The sequence below is a fragment of the Syngnathus floridae genome, chromosome 15, assembly GCF_059516105.1.
Source record: "Syngnathus floridae isolate MCC-2025c chromosome 15, RoL_Sflo_1.0, whole genome shotgun sequence".
Classification (NCBI taxonomy): Eukaryota; Metazoa; Chordata; class Actinopteri; order Syngnathiformes; family Syngnathidae; genus Syngnathus; species Syngnathus floridae.
In genome coordinates this window covers 12,506,297-12,529,077 of record NC_142427.1, presented here as the reverse complement: position 1 = coordinate 12,529,077, position 22,781 = coordinate 12,506,297, and the positions used below count along the sequence as shown (strand labels likewise).

General features: G+C 47.4%; 1 protein-coding gene and 1 long non-coding RNA gene across 22 annotated transcripts; one reads left to right on the top strand and one right to left on the bottom strand.

The window, feature by feature from the left end:
* The first annotated feature begins 43 nt into the window (after nucleotides 1–43).
* LOC148386806 (uncharacterized) lies at nucleotides 44–20,743 on the top strand. 16 transcript variants are annotated; one of them, XR_015863048.1, is made up of 6 exons: nucleotides 44–323; nucleotides 11,761–11,834; nucleotides 14,562–14,625; nucleotides 18,831–19,045; nucleotides 19,688–19,766; nucleotides 20,419–20,725. It is a non-coding gene; the product is annotated as an uncharacterized LOC148386806 (long non-coding RNA). The 16 variants fall into 16 exon arrangements; XR_015863044.1 differs by lacking the exon at nucleotides 44–323 and adding an exon at nucleotides 10,987–11,531 and having other exon boundaries at nucleotides 20,416–20,725; XR_015863043.1 differs by lacking the exons at nucleotides 44–323; nucleotides 18,831–19,045 and adding an exon at nucleotides 11,006–11,531 and having other exon boundaries at nucleotides 20,513–20,572; nucleotides 20,668–20,734.
* klf8 (Kruppel like factor 8) lies at nucleotides 2,375–22,777 on the bottom strand. Of its 6 annotated transcripts, none has more exons than XM_088398556.1 (7): nucleotides 22,661–22,777; nucleotides 13,276–13,485; nucleotides 8,056–8,319; nucleotides 7,743–7,980; nucleotides 6,833–6,944; nucleotides 6,052–6,191; nucleotides 2,375–5,808 (listed from the first exon to the last, which is right to left on the bottom strand). In XM_088398556.1, exons 1-7 carry the CDS (start codon nucleotides 22,760–22,762, stop codon nucleotides 5,627–5,629), a joined length of 1,248 nt encoding a protein of 415 aa, XP_088254682.1. In that variant the 5' UTR covers nucleotides 22,763–22,777; the 3' UTR covers nucleotides 2,375–5,626. The 6 variants fall into 6 exon arrangements, with proteins under 6 accessions (XP_088254682.1, XP_088254684.1, XP_088254683.1 ...); XM_088398558.1 differs by lacking the exon at nucleotides 22,661–22,777 and adding an exon at nucleotides 22,044–22,436; XM_088398557.1 differs by lacking the exon at nucleotides 22,661–22,777 and adding an exon at nucleotides 14,582–14,608.
* Nucleotides 22,778–22,781: the final 4 nt, after the last annotated feature.

Genomic DNA, 22,781 nt, shown 5'->3' with positions numbered 1-22,781 from the left:
CCATTTGTTTCTTTTTATTTATTTATTTTTTTTCTCCAAAGCGCCCGCCCACACGAAGAAGAACATTGGTGACACCGACGAAGAAGAAGGGGCGCACCTGCTTCGCCTGTTTTGGGCGCCAATCAGCATCACAAGTCCAAGTTAACTTTCTAAAACGCCATGAAACGTCGGCTCAGAACAACGCTACGAAAAAGATGAAATAGTGTGCGAAGGAGGTCTCAGCACACGAAGACGACTTAACGGACTGGCGTGTTTGACGACCTCGGTTCTCCTTCCCAAGCTCAGCCGCCAGCCAGCCAGCCAGCCAGCCAGCAGCTCGTCCGGTGAGTCCAACAACGAACGACACAGGCCAGTCAGCCTGACAAAGTGTGAGGCGGCAAGTGAAATACAATTAAGCAGCTAACTAATGTTGACATATTGTGACAGACCCATTGTCGGCTCATTGCTAGTAGTCTTCTGCTCATCTGAATTGCCTTACGAAATTGCTCGATCTGTCTTAGCCTATCGTTGAGTTACACAGCAGGTGAGTGAGTCCATCGTGTCAAGTGATTTTCATGAGGTTTAAAGAAAAGAAAGCTGTATGGGAGCAAAGAATTGTAAATGAGTTTGGTTAACACTCATTCAACCCCTTTGCTTTATTTTCATAGAAAAGTCCATTCAAAAAGTGCAAAGTTGATAGAAGGTTCAGATGAGTTCATCCAGAAAATATTGGACGTTCTTTTTTTTCACTACAAAATGTGGTTTTAGTTGGAGAGTGACAGTGAGGTTTGTTTTGGGGGCATGTCAAATTGAAACGCTATCCACACAGAAGAGAAAGCGTAAATACTTATTTCGTGGAATGTCTTGAAGATTGGGAAATTGGTGAAAGTTAAACACGTCGTTCCTTAGCCGATGCCACAACAGATGATGAGAATCGTCATCGTGAGAATCGTCCTGAAAATATGAAGCAAAGACACAGACAGGGTGGAGTCGCTCAGAAATAATTGGAGCGTTTGTGCTCATGTCTTTCGAGCGAGATTTACCTGGTCGTCGTGGTCACGCGAGGACAACGCCCTCATCATCGTTTCTTGCCATATTCTGTTGTTGTACTGTGCTCAGCATGTTTGTGCCAAGGAGGCGAGCTCCCTTTTGTATTGCGCTCATGCATCAATACATGCACTTAACCTGCATGACGTATGAGGTGAAACAAACAAATGCATCCTTTTTCTCCATTTTTGTTTGGGGGGGGAAAGGTGTGAATATTTAGTCTCCGCGGTTTTTGAAAAACATCACAGGGCAAGCAAGTAAATGTTTGCGTAGCTATATACGTAGGTATATTTTTCTGCGATGTTCTGTGATCTTACTTCCCGGGGGAAAATGATTCATTTGTTTTCTTTTTGCTAAGCTTTCACCGTCAAACGCTTGTTTGGGCCTGTTTGCGTGATTCTGCAATAGAGCCTGCCATGCTTTCTTTAGTCATACAGGTCCGTTTTCAACATGACCTTGTATCGGTGCAGTGGTTCCCATAGCCGACTTTGATTCTCAGTGAGGAGGAACACGGGTCCGTTTTGAAGTTAAATGTGCTCAAGTTACCACATAGCGTGCCTTTGCACGTTTATAATAGCAAAATGACATTCAACTGCCCAATTGGTAGAAAGAGTAGTGGTTCACATAGCAGGATGTCAAGCATACAGAATGGATGCGCAAAGGAATCCACAGCAATTATTCAGATAAGCTCATGGGGGAAGTCTATTTCCTGGATGGCTTCATCATCTTGGACTTTTTCCCATGCATAATGTAATACGTATGGGGGGGACGTAGGATGTTGCAAGTGCATTCCAGGTGAGAGGCTGTGAAATGCACTGTCACTCAGCGGCAGCATTTGTCAGAACATGTCCCGCCCCGCCCAGCCCATCAGATCAGTCAAACGGCATGGCCAAGCACTGCATTAAAAGGAGGTTGCTCGTGATGGTGCCAATGAATTTTTGGGGAGTGACTCATGGGAGGAAAGGGTAGTACTCAAAAGTTAAAAAAAAAAAAGCGTCTTATTTAATGATGTTGTCATTATTGTGCTTTTATAAGTGGGATGCTGTAATATTAGAGTGCTATTTTTCTTCATAACAATTCCCACTAATGCTACCCCTACATTCAACCTAACCTTAACCAGTAACACTAAGCATAAACTGAAACCAAACCTTAAGCCTAGTTTAAAACCCGAAGCGATATAGATTGATAGGTTCCTTTTTCAACGCGAACCTTAACATCCCTCTTCAAGCCTAACGAAGGGGGCATCTTATTTGCCTTGGGCACAGCGCCTCCTAGTGACGTTTGCGTCTCACTGCACCCGCATCTTCACTTTTCCAGTATAAAAAACCCAAAACACACGCACCGGAAGTAAATTGCACCAAAAACAAGTTTATTCTATAAAAGAAGGAAGGAGGATGAGGAGTAATCATCACAAGGATACAGAAGAGAAAAACAAAGGACTTTTTAAACACCAGAGTAGAGTCACAGTATCAAAAAGCTCACGTTTCTTTTTTTCCTTCCCCGTACATCTTTACATCTCTTTGTTCTGTACACAAATACAAAAGAAAATATTCTTATAATATTCTTCTCATTATTATTATAACCATAATAACTGCATTGCACTGAGTAAATGAAGAGTACTGGCCCGCTAAAAATTACTGCATTCATCAGGGAGGGGTTAAGAAAAAGTCAAAGATAAAAGTGGCGAGTCAGACGCACTCGTATGCAGTCGGGACCCAAAAGTGGGCATTCAAATTTTACTTTTTAAAATAAGTTTGTCAAACATACAGAATAGGTTAGGCTAGCTAAACAAGCCCTCCCCCCCCCCCCCTCCTCAAAAAGAAGATCATTATCATCGGCTAAAAAAAAAAAGGTTTTGGGCGCTATTTATGATTGTTCAAAATAGTTTCATCGAAGCTACGTATGTTAGCAGGTATAGCTAAACATGCTTAGTGTCTATTTTGGGGATTTTTGCGTGATATGACTTTGATAATTGATAGCAAAAGGCAAGCCTGGTTTCTAAAACGTTAGCATTTATTGCTAATTAGCCCATCAAAATCAACACAGAATCAGTACCCCATATTGTTAGCTTTAGAATTCAAAATAATAGAAATGATTGCGTTGATTGAACACACCGCAATAAATAGTTTTGTCACTTGTAGCTGCATGCTAGCATTTTAGCATGTGTTTTTTTTTTTTATTTCACGTTCTTCTTTTTGTAGAAAAATGTGAACCAAGACAAAAATTGACAAATTGGCACACAAAATCGTCAAAGCGCGAACCACTAGCTTGCTGTTGCTAAAACAAACATCGGTACCCACGTGGAACTTTTTTCTTTCCTTAAAGGTTTTGTGCGGAAGTGATCATATCAAACTCTTTTATTTTTATAGGTAACATATTTGTATCCTCCAAAAAGCCAGATGTTTCGCACGCACGCACGCACGCACACTCACGGCGACATGCTCGCCAACGTCACTAGTTGAAAACAAGAGGGCAACTCTCCATGCAACACAAATATGCACAACACAACTGGGACCAATAGTATTATTCTTATTATTGTCATTTGTAAGAAACTACAAAAAAAGTTGTAAAAAAAAAACAAAAACAAAGGGAGAAGAGGGAAGGGGTTCACATTATCTAGTCAGTGTTAAAAATAGAACTCCACCCGTTACATTTACTTTTTAATTATATACATTTATGTACATGGATTCTTTTTTTTTTCAACTGTTTTCTTTTTCTTGTTGTTGCCGTCTTTATCCTTAATGTTTACAAAAGAATGCATAAACTCTTCTAGAAAGATGTGCTTTTTCCATTTTCTCGTTGTAGTCAGACCAAATAAAAAAGGCGGGAAAAATCCCTCCAAACAAGAATCGGTTCGGATGTTTTATGCGTCAAAGTTGTACGTAGTTTCTCGTCTCATTCTACCGGAAATTCTCATAGCATTTTTGCTCCCGTGACCTTGTTTTCAAATTGTTGTTAAAGTCGCCACTCCCCCCTCCCCAATATTGAAAACTTTTTTCCCCCTATAATCCCCAAGTTCGGTTCAAGCTCAACGTGCCCAGAATGCACACTCGTAAAGTAAAAAAAATAAAATATTCAGATGATGTATTTGTCGCAAAACATGCAGACGGGAAAAAAAAAGAAACATGCGCGACCACTTGGCAAAGTCGGGTAAAAGGTCCCGTATTTCCCTGCGATAAGGTTTGAACTTCTCCGCCGACCACTACTTCACAGCGTTTAAAAGACGACCAAAGACCAGAAATAGTTCAAAACGACAAAAGCGAGACTCTGCCACAAAGGTTGGAAAAACATAGACAAACCTCAACGATAACACGCAAATACTGTTTTTTTGTTGTTAGTGTGCGCAGGATATGCAACAAAAAATGTGACGGGAAAATTCTTTAGAAAGTTCACAGTTGTCATAGCGCGCATGAATTGATAAGGCGTGTCCCAAACCTCGACTTTCAGATGGCAACATGAAACAGCGCACCGCGAAGGTCAATTTCTACTGTAGGAAATTCTGCTTACGTAAGGAAACCCATGAGAAATGTCGTCGTTGTCATCTGGAAGTCTATTGTTCATCATAGAAATGAAACGCCGCGCTTCATGGATTAAAAATGGACTTGTGCTGCTGCAGTGAACCACTTTGACAAATGCATTAACACAGTTGGACTTGGCCGCTCGCTCGCTCGCTCGCTCGCTCGCTCGGTCCTATTGCGAAAAGCTGCAACAAATTTCATCGTCTAAAAGTAAATGCCGCACCCCCAGAATGACATGTCTCCTCCGATCGTATGCCTGACAACAAATTTGCATTTTCATTCAAACTGGCAAAATGTGCTAATCAGGGTGTCAACTTTTAGATATAAAATTAAACACCACGTCCCAAGGATAAAAACACTGTCCAACCTTCCCTGTGCATCGAGACAACTCGACAAATGCGTTAAAAGGGTAAAAGAAAAAAGGGGGGGGGGGGGTTTGAAATCCAGAACAAAATTACTTGTTCAGGAAACTACTTTTAGACTGTAAAACTTAAACACCGCACGCACCCCCGAGGATATAAAAAGGTCAACTCCTGTGATGCAACAAAAAAGTGATCTATCAGCGTTAGGAAATTGAGAAAAAAAAAGAGACCCGGTTGTCCAAACATCTAATTTTATGATCAAAAATAAAATGCCGCACCCAAGGCAAAAAAAATCCCAAAAACGTCATCTCCTGTGCTACAATGTGACAACTTCAAAAATGCATTCAATAGGTAGGCCAGTCCTGCGATTGGGGGGGGGAAGATGGGGTGACGTCCATAAAAAATGTCTCGTCCAGGCTTCTACTTTTGGATCATAAAAATGAAATGCCGCACCCCAAGAAGGAAACGCATCTTACGTCACCTGTGCTGCAGACAGACAGACAGCCAGCGTGCCCAATGCATTCAAAAGGATTGCATTCCTGCCAGAAAAAGAAAATGGGGAAATAATGTCTGGGTGGGTGGACGGATGAGTGGAAAAAACAAATCCCCAACCTCCATTAATGCCTGGTACTCCTGCACAAGATGAGTCAGAGAACTGTAGTCGTAAAGTTTGTTTTGAAGGCGACGGGAGAAAAAAAGCCCAAATAAATCCAAAAGAGTTCACATCATGACGTGGCGGCGGCGGTGCAAGGACAGGTGGTCGGAGCGCGAGAAGGAGCGGTCGCACTCGGTGCAGCGGAAAGGCTTGATGCCCGTGTGCTTGCGGAAATGCCGAGTCAGCTCGTCGGAGCGGGCAAAACGCCAGGTGCAGCCCTCCCAGGTGCAATGGTAAGGCTTCTCACCTGTACAGGGCAGGGCAGGGCAGGGCAGGGCAGGACGAGCAAACGTCAGGCAGGCTTAAGCACTTTCTTCAAGCTTTTGAGCGACATTTTCGTCAGCTGCTCTATGGCTTTTCACATCGCATTAAGCGAGTTGACTAGTTGCTAGCGGTGAAATAAACAATGTCAAATTCCCTGGCTGGCACCGTTCCTAATTACAACGTAGCGCATCAACGGAACGTCAGCTGTCAGAATTTCCGTATTCACCTGTGTGTATCCGTCGGTGAGCTTTGAGGTGCGAGCTCTTGGTGTAAACTTTTTTGCAGCCTTCGTAGTCGCACATGTGGATCCGCCGTCTTTTGACATCTGGGGAGTCGGGGTCCGCTGGCTCCAAGTCCAACATGGACCTGAAATGTTGTACAATATACCCTCAAAAAATGGTGTGGTAGGCAGTGAGTCTGGAAGGCCACCAGTGGGTGCCAAATAGCTACTCAAGTCACAACTGAGATACAATCGTTTGTTTTGTTTTTTTTAATGAATTTATACATCAAGTTGTCCGGATAGTGAGCGAGGGATTTATTATTATTATTATTTTGTTTTCATTAACTTTGTATTTTATTCCTTTTCTTTTGCACATGCTTTGTTTCTATGATGACATTTCATGTTTTACATGAAGAGGCCTCTTGTCAATTCCGTCAGATTTTGTATTGGTATCATTGGTTTGAAACAGTCGTCTGTCTACCTTTTAAGCCATTACAGAGCCTTCTATGGGCCTGATAAAGGAAGGTCAGTGACAGGCAACTTGGAAAATGAGGTGTGGCGTACACACGTGTGCACTCGCACATCAGATAACAGCTAAGCTCCAAGGTCCACACCCTAACTTTCCGTTAACACCGCAACGCCTCGCCCACGTAGGTGCGAAGAAGACACTCTGACTTATTTCCAGACTCAAACAAACGAAAAACCTTCCAGGACCGATGCGTTAAATAGATACATATTTGCGTGTAACGCTAATCCTAATAAATGCGGTGCGTGTGCGTGCGCTCACCCTGCATCGAGGCTCTGGGCGCTGATTGACGCCGATCCGGACTCGGTTCCACTCTCGACCTCGCTGTCGCTGTGATATTCCACCGGAGACGTGGAGCCGGGCTTAATGCGAACTGAGGAAAACAAGACCAGGCAATCATGCCAAAACATACTGACGTTGCGCTACATTTCCATGACCCTGTTGGCATTACACCGCACGTTTATACCGTGCGTGATGTTTGCATTGTTTACATAACATTAGCTTATGCTATGCTAGGTTTATGCAATGTTATATGACCTCACTTTATGCTTTGCCCCGCTTGCACTGCTACATGACTCTGCGTTCTGCGATCTTGCGCTAGCTTCTTTTGACCTCCATGAGCTTACGCGACATGACTTTGTCATACGCTATGACTATACGCTGCTGCTATGAAGGGAAATATGAAAAGTGGAAGTACACTGTAGACGTAAACTGGATGGGTAGAGAGTTGAGTGGAAGCGTTACACCCTGCAGGATAAACAACGTCCACCCTGCACGGAGGCGAGGGAAGGATCAAGGGTGTGGCACGCAAAAGGAGTGATGCGTGCAATTTGGTGCCGAGACACGCACACAGCAAAATGAAATGTTCTTCCTCTCTGGAGACAATGATTCCACCCACTCGCTCTCAGACACCGCCCATTAAAAAAAAAAAAGAAGTAACATGCACTCTTAACCCTCCCTTCCTCGCCATAAGCTCTTTGCCTGAATATTTATGAATATAGTGAACACCGAGTGGTGTCAATACAGACAACAAGCTAGCTAGCAAATAGCTAACTGGTTGTAGTGGTGGCTCCAGCTACTCTTTAGCGCCACAATAAGTTCAGATAAAAGGTACAGAAATGACAGACAAGTAATTCATGGTCTGTGCGAGGGATCGGCCGGCGTTCCTGACCTGAGCCTTCCGACCGTCCGTCGCTGCCAATGAGCGGCACGGTGATGGCCGCGGTGGCGGCCACGCTGTCTGCGGGCACGGCGGTGTAGACCAAGGGTAAGGACTGCACCACCACGGGGATGGTCTGCAGCTGGCCCACCTTGCTGGGCATGCTGACTGACGGGATCGTGTGGATAACGTGCAAGATCTGTTGGCCGCCCGCGCCCTGCGTGGCCAAAATGGAGCCCGGCGATAAAACCTGGGGGGGGGGCAAGTACGTCACCCATCAGTTCTAACGAGTCTTGATTTGAAAGTTGGGCTAGCTGTTATTCACCATGGATCCTATGGACTGCACGTTGGAGGTGACAGGCGTGGCCGTGAGTCCAGGCTGTGCCAGGCCGCTTCCCGGCGCAGGGTTGACGGGCACGTTGACGGTGGGCAGTGAGGACGAGCGAGGCTTGTGGAGGGACAGGTCCACCGGTTCCGTCTGGTCCTCGGCCGGGCACGGGCTCGGCGAGGACGGCTCGGTCTTGCAGCTCCGCGCGTCCGTCTTTGCGTCGGGGTCGCTTTGGTGGGAACGCTCGTCTCCGACGTCGGCCTGATAGACGAGGAAAGAACAACGGAAAATTCACTTTTGGAAAATATGACTTTTGGGGGCGAAAAATGACTGTTTGATCGGAATGTCGCGCAATCTATAATCAAAAAATCACTTTGTTTCATGTAATGTTCCACTTTTTGCTAACATTACCCGTTTCGGGTCGTAACTATTTCGTGATTTTCTATGACAACAATCATACTTTCTCACAAAGCGACACGTCGTGACTTTTAACCTAGGCGAGGAGCTGAATGCTAACTAAGACTTTTTGCGGCCGGCCGGCCGGCCGGCAAGGGCCTGCTTTTCCCCGCCCGCATGTCGTTGACGGGGGAAAACAATGGCCCGCTGTGTGGGATGCAACCAGAAAGCAGGCTGAGGGGGGAAGTGGACGAGAAAAAGAAGCACAAGAAGAAGAAGCTGGCCTCCCTCCAGTTCAGTTGAGCGTGGCTCAGCTCTGGGCGAGGGCCAGGGCGAGGCCTCTATTTGGCCCTTTTAGATCGGGTGACGCGGGACAACCGGAAGGCCGGGCGCGCACGCACACACACACACACACACCAAAATGTCCTCTCCTTTTCGTAAGTTGAACATGTCGATAGAAGAGCAAAGAGGTGAGGCGGTGAGAGGAGACTAAGGGGGAAGAGTGGGCGGGAAAAAAAGGGCCTCACGTCGCCATGGAAACTGGGGAGCTATCAGCCGCCTCCACGTCGTGGCACTCCTTTGCCTTCCCCGTCCGGCAACACCCTCGTCCGTCCGTCCGTCCGTCCTCGCTCACCTTTCTCCCTCCCTGCCTCCCTCTCGACATCTTCCCGCTCGCTTGCGCCAACCACACCCTTCCCGCCCATGTGGCTTTTGCTTTGCCGCCATTTTGTGTGGCGCGCTTCAGAAAGTGGGTCAACTATGTCCTCGCCTCAAAATTCATTCACGCCGGCCGGCCACGGTAGGAAATGGCGAATCGATGGGATCGACACGGAACCCGGCGAAGGCAGGATGCCCTGTAACGCATTGGGCTCCCTTCCGTCCCTTTAAGATCCCTTGAAGATACTTCAATGCATGGTATTGTTTATTCATTTCATGATTTGACATTTACTTGAAATATGTTCTAATGTGATTCTCATTGAGAGTGTTACGATTATAAATGATTTATACTTTTCTCATCGGTTGACTTCAGTCACCGACGGCAATGGCGCAGCACGCCCGACAGTCTCATTAGCTTTCACTTCCTGTCATTTTTGCTGGCGTTTTTCTCGCTCGAGGCGCCAATCAATAGGCCGAGGATTGAGGGAGGGGGAAAAAAAAAAAAAAAAAAAACGCTGCGCGACTGTTCATTTTCATCAACATGTGCATCTGAGCGGCACGGTCGTTACGCTCGGATATCAGAAGAAAAAAAAAGCAAGTGAGCAAAAACAACAGCTGGCTTGGATAGAAACCACAAAAGATGCCAGCAGGCCGCCTCTCCCTGGCCTACACCCACCCGCCCGCCCGCCCGCCTGCCTCGCCCACCTGTTAGCGTAGCCCGCTAGCCGCACCCTGACGTTACCCAACCCAACGCTAGCGCTGTTGACGCGGCGGCTGCTTAGCGACACTCACCGCAAAGTCATCGACTCCGCCTGGGTAAGAAGACCTTCAGGCTCAAAGCATGCAGTGAGGAAAAAAGAACTCAATGGACATTTTGAGACCTTTTTGGTGCAAAATCCGATTCAATTTGCGGCACAAGTATTTTCCAAATTTGCTACGTGCTAAACAATGGCGCTCTATTGTGTGACATCCATCCCATAGTCATGACAACATTGCTAAAACATTATCCGACGAGTTAGTTCCATTTTCTTTAACCAATTGCAGGGCAAAATGATTGCATCAGCCGATATACTATTGCTCCCAGAAAAGAAAACGCTGTCACAGCCACAGCATGGAAGAGCTTCTACGATGTTGAAGTGTTGTAAAAGTGTGTGTGTGTTTTCCTTCAAGCCAAAATGTAGTAAGATCTTGCAGAAAAGCTGCACAATCATTTGTAAAAACGTGACAAACGTTGTGTTATTGTCAGTCGGCATCGTTAAGGTTAGCGGTTGACACATGTGGCTTTGTCACGTGGTTTCTTCTGCCAAAAGTGCTGGACTGCAGTTTAAACTCTGCGACACCCCCCCACCCCCGCTGGTGGCATGTCCGGACTTGTTAGCCAGTGAGGCGCTAACAAGAATTGACTAGAATTTTGCATCGAAATTGCTCTGCCATTTGTTGAAATGCCACTTGAAGTGGTCAAATCAATGGCGATGAACCCGGGATGTCTTTCCCCTGCGCCTTCTCCTCGTCGGAGCTCTGAAAACTCCCGTTGGTCTCGAACGCACCATATGTGAGTGATGACATCATCAGCCCGCACCAGCTTAGGCGTCGCCGCATTTGCTACCGCGCCTTTCCCACTGCCCCCCTCCCCCATCCACCCCCAACAAAATTGTGCATGGTCGTGTCCTTTTGCTGATTTGTCTCACACACACACACACACACACACACACACACGCATGCAAGCAAGAAAGCCTCCTGGCTCGAGTGCGAGGCCGCTAACCTCTCATGACAAACTCGTGTGCAAGTGTACGTGTGTGTGTGTGTGTGTGTATGATTGCTGCCAACGTCGTGCATGACTGCTCTTCTTTGCTGGAGGACAACCGACTTGTTTACGTGCACACACACACACACACACTGACACACAAGGCCTTGTTTGTGCGAGTGTGTATAGCAGAGAAAGAGAGATTACAGAGCTATTCAGTTTGCTATGCTGGTAGCTATTCAGCGTGTGTTTGTGTGCGTGTGTGTGTGCGCATGTGGGTGTGTGTTATTGGCTGAAGTGGAAAAAGGTGGCAGAGGGAAGTGCGGTGGGAACAGAGGAGGGTCTGGGAGTCTTTTTGGGCAACTCCCGCCCGCCGCCGCCGCGGTTGCCACAGCGACAACGAGCGGAAGCGCAGTCCGGCCGCTCCCCTCAACACATCCTATTCGGGGCGAGGTGATGTTAGAAGAAGAATGGAGGTAGAGCAGGAAGTAAGCGCTTGGACCCATTGAAAGTCCGGGTGGTGAACTTTGAACCCGAGGTTTCATTTAATGAGGCTGACGCAGATGCTTGGTGACCAATTTTATCCAAGGGGAGACTAAGGGCAGTGAGAAAATGGCGCCCGAAAACAAAGACCAGACTGGGGATGGGAATGTGTACAGATCGGATCTCTGCCAAGGTTCAAATCTTCATAGCTAGGATTTTTTTACAAAAATGGTATCATAACTAGTAATTGTATAGCATGTAACCTCCAAACTTGCTATTCATCATGTATCCAAGAGGAGACTTAGGGCAGCAGCAGCAGCAGCAGACTGAAAACTGTGGAGTATAATACTCCAGGGTACAAAATGGTCAATTCATGTTAGCATGTGGGCTTAATCTGGCTTTATCTCAATGTGTATCCCCAGATGTTCATGGACACATTCTGACCAAGAAGAGACCAAGACTGTGGAGTCTAAAAGTGCAGCAACAACAGGGTGAGGTGAGCATTTTTGCAATTTTCTCCTTTCCCTCACCATATGCTTCAATGTCCAATGACAGTGAAGCTGATTGTATACACACACACACACAAACATTCCATTTGAACTACCTCTTAAAAACAAACATCCTCACTGTTAGTAATCAGATGATGTGTTCACTGACCAACTGAGCCTCGACAGAGTCGTGTGATTGCGACGTGAAATGAAAACGGGTCCGAGCAGTGAGCCTTGGGGAACTTCAAATCGCTAGGCTCTGACGCTTCCTGGAACAAAGGGAAGTCTGTCTTTGGGGCTAAATGTGCCACAGGTCTCATTATATTTTCCACAAGATGAACTTTTTACCTTTTTCCACACACTCAGAGATCATTGGACAAAAAGTGATGGGAGAAGTGCAAAACACAAAAATTGCTCATATCAACCTCACGTCTGTCTAGTTCATAAATAGCAGCAAAAAAGCTGGGGAAAAAAACTCACTGGGATGAAGACGAGCCGCAAACATCATCCGACTTCCTTGTGTGCTTATCTGGCCATCACAACGTGGCTGGGCATCTTCATCCCGCATTCTCACATACCGTGGCGAGCATGGGCACTTTTCATGTCGCCTCGGCAATCTCTGGGAGAACACTCGTTCTCAACGTTTTAAAGGCAAAACATGGCCCCGCACACATTTGATGTGACTGGTTCTCGTCACCAGACGCAAACCCCAACCTGCTATCTACTAAATGCTAGCCACTTGGCTACGAAGTGACAACTGCTACGATCTACCCTCTTCACGCAATTCTAAACGCGGGATTCCATTTGCTGGATGCTAACCACGTGATGCTAATTCCTCAAGGCTAATAGATACTCACTGTTATGCTCGCCGCTCGAGTCCATCCGCTCGACCGGGGGATATTAACGATCGATCGTATGCCGAGCGCAAATGCCAACCGCTAAGCGCCACCTGCGTCCACGAGACGCTGCCCGCTCGATGCCACCCTCGCTCGAGATGGTAACTCCTACACCTTATCGGCTCAATGCTACTCGGTAGATCAAGGGTGTTGAGCTCATGTTTGCCGTGTACCACGTTAAAGTCGGGGTCTCTCTCGGAGGGCCCGATGCGGCCGGCGGGATCTGGAGTCTGGCAGCTGTCCGCTCGATAGTAACCGCTATATGTTCGTATTCGAGATGCTATGCGCCACATCCTAGTCAGTGAACTGCTTGACACGGGCTAGTGTGTACCGACCGACCGACCGCTGTGTACTCGCCGCTGTATGCTAACCTCGAAATACTGGCGCTGGTTGAAAAGCAAGGGACAAAAATGGGTTTTTAGAGCCATTTTAAAAGCCGCTTCCTGCTAATTGCTGGATGCTCATTGCTAAAGCACGCTATGCTAGCCCTCAAATGGACCCACACCCACCACACTTCCTCCCCCCCTTTCTTCCTCCTCCTCCTCCTCCTCACCGTGCACTCCATCTCCTCTGGCTCAGCTTTGATCTGGACTGAGGGCATGTCTGACGCCTCCTCTCCCTCCTCTTCCTCCTCTTCCTCCTCCTTGGCCGGTGAGGGCGGCGCGGCCTCCTGCGTCAGGGCCTCCTGCGTCAGGGCCTCCTGCGTCAGGGCAGCGACTGGCGGCTGCTGCTTCTTCTTCTTCTTGTGGGCACCGCTCCTCCTCTGAAAGGAGAAGGAAAGTGTCACGGACAGGAGTGAGGGTAGAAAAGTTGAGGAGGAAGTAAGACGTGAACATTTAGTACCTCACTTTGATGAAGGGAGAGAGAGAAAGGATAATTTTCAAAGGACAGAGAGGATTAGATTAGAAAGGGAAGGAAAGAAAAAAGGAGGCCTAATGTGGAGGCTTCCACTGAGGGAATGAGGAGCCGGCGAGGAATAACAAGCCAGAAAACGAAAGCGAGGGTGGGAGGGGGGAGCAGGGAGGAGTCGCCCCTCCCTCCCTTTCAGCCAGGCAAGCGGACACACCCTTTTCTGGAAACGCGCACACACAATGAGGTGTGGCTGGCCAGGCCCTTTCTGTCCGCACACACGCACATTTACATAAGTCTCAACTCCTGATAAACAAACCATTTCCTCAAAGAACTTCCTTCACGGTCACAGCCACGAACCGGACGCTTCCAAAAGCAAATGGCACCTCCAAAATACTTCACAAAGCAAAAATGCTAAACCCTAACACAGTCAGCCAAAAGTGATTTGAAACAAAGGTAAAGAACTGGACATGCCACGCCCCCGCCTCTCCCTCAGCTCACCAACACAAACCAACCGACCTCCTTGAGCTTTCAAATGGTCCACCTTCCATCCTCCGACCTATAGCGTATTTAGCATGAGCGCAATAACGATCTCATAATCACTTGAAACGTGTCGTCGCAGGACATCACAATACTGACTTCAAAGTCACTAGCTAAATGTGCCTTGGAAAATGGCCGCTTTGATTCCTAAACAGGCTATTTAGTACATTAACACGCGCTCCAAAAATGCACTCTTCAATCGGAGTGCAACAAAGATTCCGTTTAATTTGAGTTGAAGGACGGCAAAGTTTGCGTGAGTAAAAAACTAACATGTCAATTACTGACATTGCCGAATCATTTTCGTTTTGGATTAAACGGAAAAGGTCCGACGCAAACGTTAAAGCCGTCGCTTACGATTGAAACGTTTTTGTAATTGGCGCTATTTTGTTGTTGTTTAGCACTGAGTTGATTTGGCCTTTATTGTTTAACGACCGAGCAAATTTCTTCCAGGGTGTGTCTGAGGAACTTACAAAGGACTCCATGTCATCTTCTTCTTTGAGGCCAAACATAAACGGTAAGAATTTAGCAACACTGTTGGGCGTACACGTGGAAGGAAGGAAGGAAGGAAGGAAGGAAGGAAGCAAGCAATGAAATAAAAGCAGTCTCAAAGTGCATCAACCAAAGTTAAACATGCATTAAATGCTAACGAGAGTCACACAGCACTGGAAGTCAAAACGAGTCGGCGTGTATTCAATTATTGATGGGCTGAAACGCGAGCTACATTGTAATGGAGACGTGTAGCTCGGCTAAACTTTGGAGACCAAAGTCAAAGTTGGCTGACGCGCTCCGCCCACACACAATAGGGAAAATGCCATTTGGCACCACCCATCTCTGGGCATTGTGTCGAGCAGGTTAGCTTAGCATTTGTAGCAAAGCAGATCATGATTTAGATCCACAAGCAAACAATTGTTCAAGCCTATACTACAGAAAAGTGCAAAAATGGCAAGCATCCTGTGTCTTCGGGCATGGCTTCTTGACAATTTTTGGGGGCGTGCCTACAAAATGACCTAGTACAGAGTGATTTCTTTTTTTGCCCCATGAAATCAGTCTGGGCCTCTGCGGGCGGGCGGGCGGACTCGATCGTCAAAGAGTGTTTGTCATGTGACTCGGTCGTAGCGGATTCCACACTGAGGTGTGGCCTGGACCAATCGGCTGCGGGGTGTGACTGTCTGCGTCACCCCTCCCAAACACACGCATGAACTCACGCTGGTGGCCCTCCAGTTCCATTGTGAGAGGGACAGAGCCCCCTCTGTGCTTCCAAACAAAGGTAAAGGCCTCTCCATGCCACACCTTCCCCCCCCCCCCCTCCTCCCCACTCTGCTGACCAACGCAAGCCTCCTTGCACTTGTCCACTTTCCTTCAACAAAGGAATGACATAAATACTTTGAAACATTCCCTATGATATCGTTGGAGGAAACTGTAGCGCTTACTTTGAATCCATTTTTCGTATCCATTTTATTTTGCAGAAGTCATTGACAGCACGTTTTGTTGTTTGACATGCTCATGAAAAAGACTTCTTTGTCATTTATATTGTTACCGGCTTTCAGGCAAAATAATATTTGGATTTAATTCTCATTCAGACTCAAACACCAATTCATCTGAGAGACCTGTTTATCTGCCACCATAGTTGCTGCTGTTTTGGTTAGCAGTTGCATAACTGGTGACACTTTTTGTGTCCTTATGGCAAACAGTGGGCATCAATTTAACTAAAAGGCAATTAATTAATTAAAAGGCAACATTATCATTCCTTAAATTCAAAAATCTTGTAAATCTACCCACCCCCACCTCAAGCAAGATTCCGAACACAGCCGGGAGTCCAGGGCCCAAGTCGTGAAACCAAATAGGAAAACACAACAGGGGGGCTGCTTGGGAAACTGTAAGGACGGTGCAACCGCGCCCCGTAGAATGGGAAAACAAGCACCATTGTTAAGACACCGGCTAAATTAAAGACCGTTCTCCAGTTCGCTTGTCCAAAGATTGACTTTCGAATGTGCGAGCGTGCGTTGCAGCTGCGATTTTGACACGGAGGGGGGAAAAAAATAAAAATAATAATATGCCTGCAAATGTCATGACATCATCTGTCTGTGTTGCTCCACCATTTGTGTTCAAATTGCTTCTAGAGTATTAACATTGCGACACAGATGCTATTGGCTCAACTGTCGCGTTCTGCATTGTTTGTTGATATTTAGCTAAACAGACCTAATCAAGGATGCGGTTGGTTTGTATGCGCAACCCGGTGGTCAAGGGTAGACATCAAAACAGTTTCAAATTATAAAACGGAAACGAGGGGACAATCTTTCTTGAAATGAGAAACAACAGCGCTAACAACGTGTTTGAGAGCCCTGTTCGCTCCAACCACGAGATGGTGTTCCAAAAAAGTCTCAAAAACATTTGCAAAAATGTCTTTTGGCCTTGACGGGCTTAACGTGAGGCAGCCCGAGAGGCCGCAACCACAAGGAAGGATTAGCCAATAATTCCTCAAGGTTTGTTTTGACCTAATCTGGAGCACCCCCACTGGGCGGAGGATTCAGTGCAACAGGATAAAAGAAGAAAAAAAAGAAAGGGGGGGGGGGATAAAACACGCTAATATGAAGAAGTCATCTGGACTCCAACCGGGTCCACTCAGAAAAGGCAAGAGTAGAAATTGTCTGTAAATCCAACTCGGACGAGGCAGTTAGGGTGGAGGCTTCGGTGGGGTGGGTTTAGGGGTGGGTTCTGTTAGCATGGAAGACCTTATGAGGACCACTAGACTGCGGGAGGAGGGGCCTCACTCTGGGAGTGCAGAGTTCCAGGAACTAGAAAAAAAAGGGCGGGGTGGGCGCGACCCTGTCAGCTTGTGATCTCCACACAGGAAGTCGGGGAGGGGGGTTATTGAGGGTGGGGGTTGGTTCGCCAAGGAGACGACCAAGAGCCAAAAGACAAGAAGGGAAAATAAAGGTTGAGGAGACAGTGAACAAATAGTGTTTGGGGGGGGAAAAAAGGTTGCACCCGCTTTTGTACTCATCCCAAAGCCCTTTCTAATATAAAAGTAGAGCTTTGGCACCATCGTGTGGCATCCCTGGAACTATGTTGAAGTGAGGGTAGGTGCTTCATTTAGTCAGGCAATATCCCTGTCGAATAGAAAAGTAGTGCTTTGACACCATCTCATGACATATGCAGGCATTTTGTGACCCTTTCAGCTTAAAAAAAAAAAAATGGGGCCTTTAATAATTTCAGCTGACTGCAAACATTTTCTTCATGCCTACAAAAGAAAAGTCACTGGAACTATTCAAGGTGTTTCTTTTTCTTATTGTCACCGTTTTTAGTCCCGCCATTGCATTTTAAGAGAGACTGAAGTATTTGCGGCGAGGGCTTCAAAAGCGTCTCTGTCCCTGGCACTTTTTTAACGAGCTATTTTTACCCGCTGAAAGGCCAGCCGAGCGTGAACCGCGTCCACGCGTTAACGCTCGGCCGGCTACCAGCTCGGGAGGAGACGCAAGAGTCACGTCGGAGGTGCGTCGTCCGGCCGGCCGGTGGATTGGAGCACAGGCAAACAGTCAAAACAACACAAAGTTGTAGCATGTCTAAGTTTGGCAGCCAAAAGCTTGTTAAATACATTCAAAGGTAACCCCAGTTTTGCTTCTGTATTTTTGTGTGATTGTTAATGTTATTTTGTTTTGTGCACCCATTTGACTAAATAGAATTTTGAAAACAATTTTGTCTTGAGATACAAAGAAAAAAAAAATGAAAACGCACGTGTGCGTCAGACCCCTAGCAGTAGATGGGGCTAGCAAAATTCACACCATCCAGCCACCATCAGCTCACAGTGAAAAGCAGCAATAAACATTGTAGAAGAAGAACAGGGAAGGCCCCAATGCAATTGAATGGACATCAATGATCCACCAATTGTCACTATTTCACCGTTGTCCTACCAGTCCTCTGTACCGATACAAAAACAATCACTTTGATGATGCCTTCAAGTGGACGCCAAAACTGTAGGAAGATCCAATTCTTTTGAACCCACCCCCCCAAAAATTGGATAGCACCAACATGAAAAGTGGCGAGTCGCTGGCTCATGTTTGGACGATCTGCCACTATGATTAGCAGATTAGCATATTAGCATAGCTCCACTTAAGCGTTATTACATGCTTCCCCCTTTGCAGCGTGAGAGAAGGAAGGCGGGACAGCCGAGTCTAACTGGGTCAGCGCTCTACTCGCTCGCTGTCACTGCAACGCACACAAACACACACACACAGGTCCTCACCATGTGTGTATTTGGGGGTGGGGGTGGGGAAATGCCCCCTGCAGGATCCACACATATGCGCTCGTAACGCGGCTGCCCGCTCCCACGAGCTGCTCGGAGGCGGAGACCTCCCCCAAGGCATCCCAGCAAAAAACAAAAAAAACTACACACATCACATTGCAGAGGATCTTTTTCGTGTTCTATTTTTTTTTTTTTGCACAATGTGCGTGAGTAACGAGGGTAAAAATACAGTGACCGCACGCTCCGGGTTCACGTCAAGTTCAGCCCTAAAAAGTCGTTCTGACATGCTGGACCGCAGTGAGATATGAAAGAGGGAAATTGCGAGATGGAAATAAGACTTGAGTTGTCGGCGGGGGGGAGCGATAAAAACCGAAAGTAAACGTGAAATGAATGTCAATTGCAAAAATGTTGGTGCACTAACACATTTTGCAACAAAAACATGTATTCTCTCTGTTCGATATTTTCTATTTCTATAGGCTGGAGGAGAGCGGCCGACTAAGGGCAATCATAATCTGCCTCCCGTTCGAGTACTTGATCAATCGTGCTCCATAGTCTCCACTTTACGGCCCTCATTCTCCTTCCTCTCTGATCGAATGCGTTTCAACGTGTTTGCTGCGGGGTGGCTTTTGCGTACAAAAACGACCACCCCCGAACCAAGACGAGTCCACAGACGCACGCACGCACGCACAGAGTGAGTGCACATGAGAGTGAAATGAAACACCGGGTGTGTCCTCCATCTGGCAAGCAGTGAGGCAAGCTCGAGAAGCCGCCTGCCTGTTATCACACCACACCCTGCTGACGCAAAGCTGGCCGCCACTTCCCTACACACCCTCTTATCCGCGCACACACACACACATACAGCCCAAACAAACACGCTTGAGCAGCTTCTGTGGTCAGAAGGTTCCCCAAACGTTGTGTTGAAGGACACAGAGTGCATGGCGCTACCGGCGAGCGTTGACGCAAGCAAAGAAAAACTGAAAGCAGCAGCACCCATTTCAGAGCATTCATGAAAACAGCAAGAAATCTTTCGAGATGAGGCGCAATAAGAAACTAAGAGCAGGATAACCTTTTATCATGTCCCCAAGAAGTACGTATTTTCGCCAAGGCGAGACTATGGCGTACCATGCTGATGCAACATGCTAAGCTAACATGAGCCTTTTTGCGTTTACTTTTGTTATTCTCAGCATGTGGTGACTGGTACGGAGATGCATTTGTTCTGAGAGGAGAGTGAGGTCAAGCCGAGACTAAGGGCGTAGTTTATCCAAGTGGAGACTGTGCGGTACCACAACACAGCACTTGCCAAGCTAACAATTGCATGTGTGCTTGTTTTCAGTGATTGCCATGAAGCTGATTTGATCCAAGAGGAGACTGAGGGCAAACTCTCAGACCTCCGGAGTGAACCCCGCCACAAGGTAAGCTGTATGTTTGTCTTTATTTATGCTGTCTGCAGTTTATATTTCCGTCTTGGCATGAATGATCCACCAATTGTCATTGATGGTATGAAATGAGTTTTTATTAGCGATATCCAGGAGGAGACTAAGGGTTTAGAAAGTTGTGTGTGTGTATATCTATAAATAAAGCTCAAGCAGGGCGGAGCATCAAATGAAGAAAATAACGTCCTCATTGCAGCTTCAGGAAATGAGCCAACTTCCTAGCCAGTTTATTGACTCAATAAGCATCTTCCCTCATACGACATTGCGGGCTTTACGTTGCCTTGCAATGTCGCGATTGCTATGTCCGTGTGCCATGCTCAAATTTCACTTTAGAAAATGAAGATAACAAATACATAAAGACATGAATATCAGGTCCCCTCCATGGCCACTATCAGCAGCGCAGCACATTCATTCTCGCTCCCCGCCTCTGCCGCGCACCACGCCGGCTACCTGCCGCTCGTTAATTTTCGCTGACAACGTCGCCGCTCGGCGACCCCGACGTGCCGCCGCCCGCCGGCGGCGACCCTCGGGCTGGCCCCGAAGCGCTCGGCCCATTCCTCACACCATGTCGTCTTACCTCGCGCTCGTTTATCTGGACGCGCACGCCCGCCCGCCCGCCCGCACAAAGAAGAAGCAGCCAGCTGGCCGGCTAACTGGTCATCCGCTCAAGCCACCTGATACCAAAATACTGAGCCAGCGCATCAAGTGAGCTTCTCCCGTGTCAGGCTGTCTCCGCGTGAAGCTTCCACAACCTTCTGCAAAGAACACACTATCAAGAAAGTCCAGTACGTTAGGCTATCCATTGCAAAATGGACCAGAAGGGTGAAGGGGAAAAAACCAACATGGACTTTCTGTCCCTCTTGTAATGTTTCCGTTGTAGAAGATCTTCATTTTGGCCTGTTGTACTGCCACTTCTCTTCTCTGCATATCTGTTGCGACGACGACCTGCTGATGACAATGCGGTGGACTCGAGCAATGTTCCAGCTCTGCTACTACCTTAGCAGGTGGAACATTGCCAGGTTGACTTTTTTTTTTTTGTAATGATCTTCCACGTGGAGATTCCGCAAAATTGGAGGCGTCACCAAAGAGCTGCGTCCTTTTCACAAGTATCCACTTTGCCGGCAAAGGCGAGATGTGCGCTTTGGCCCAGAGACGCGTCATCCCCTCGGCCACCCTCAATGTCACGATGACAAATGTGTTCATGAGATAAATGGGACTATGATGGACAAACACACACACAAACACACACAATCTCAGGAGTGTGATCAAACTTTGTTCGCCTCTGTTAACAATTGACAGACGCGGGCATCATCCCACTACCTTTGGGTCTCTCTCGCTCTCTCTCTCTCTCACACACATGCATGGACGCCAAGGTTATTATGATGAATGAAAATGAATGAAAAAAAAGTCAAACTGAAAAATCTTTGTAAATGAAAATGTTTTCAAAAAATGGTAAACTGAAACTACCATTATAAAACTAACTTTAGCCAAAGCCATTTGTTTACGGTTTCTCAATTTTTTGAGAACTGTAGTTCACATTATGACGCATTTATGACTTGCCGATCGTTGTTTTCAATCTTGTACTTAACACACACACATTGTGCAACAAATTCCTGGAAACCACTGGCGAAAACTGCGCGCTTTCCAATATTCCGACCGCTGCATTTGAGAAAGCCTGGAGATTCTGGAGGTCTGCATTTTCCCATTTGCCAGCAGTCTTGAACGCAGCATTAGCCTGCAGCCAGACAGGAAAACTTCAAAGGCTTTGCAGCCCAAGTAAGCATATTTGGCAAGTGTCAGTTAAGTCAATCACGGGGCCAATACAGAAAACTGATTCTAGTCAATCACAAGACACATAACCAAGAACACTGTCCGCCAGTCAATCACAGTGCACTGTCAAATAAACAACCCATATTCAACCTGCGCCCTCGTGAAGAGTTAAACACACACACACACCTCTCCAAATGAACTCATTTTGTTACCCTCCTAACCTTCATAAACAAAGGATGTACAGCAATGGCAGCCGGAAGTGCACCTGGCTCTTCATCTGTGCGCATGCGCGCGGAGAGGGGGGGGGCGCTTTAAAAAAAAAATAAGATGGTGTCCTGTGAGGCTGCAGAGCGCGCCTGCCTTTGCTCCCCTCGCCCGTTTTCGCCTGCAACTCCGGCCGTCCGTCCGGTCGGCCGTCAACATTATGAAAGAGCCGCATCACCGCACTGACAACGTCACCATGTGTCAAATAGAACGTGCACTTACTTTTTTGTGGCGGCTCTCCGTGTGCATCTCGTGGAGGGGCAGGGGGGTGGAGGAGGAGGAGGAGGGGAGGGGGTAGGGTGTGTATAGCTGTAATGTGGGGAAAGGGGAGAAAGGAGGGCTTATGGGAGAGGACAAGGAGGAGGAAGGGGGCGGTGTGCTGTGGATATTCGGGGTATAGCAGCAGCAGCAGCAGCACGGTGGTGCGTGCCTCTTCCGTTCAGTTCATGTCCGCAGCGTCGTTGTCTTTGCAAGCCCCCTCCCCAAAAATAAAAAAGGGAATAAATCAAGCCAAGCGTTGCGCCTCTGGTTCTTGCCGTTCCCTGCCGTGCATTGAAGGGCTGGGCTCTCTCTCGCTGCCTGTTCCTCCTCCGCCTCTCCCTGCTTGTGACCCCACCCTGCGTCCCCACCCCTCATCTCTGTCACTCACTTGCTGCGCAGAAAGCGCCCTTTGCGGAGGAGCTCGAGCCGAGCCGAGCCGATCCGAGCCGATGCGAGGCGCTGCACGAGTGCACGGCCGAATTTGACAATGCATTCAAAGTGCAGGCGCACCCCCGCACCCCAACCACCCCTCAAATATTCCACATACCGCTATCATGCGTGGAGAGCGCCCATGTTACCTTAGTGACGTCATCCGGAAGGCAAATTGAGGACACTCTCGCAGGGCGGGGAGGGCTGCTTTGAGGGCTGCTTTGAGGGCTGCTTTGGAGGCTTTGCAGCATCTGATAAATATGACACCCC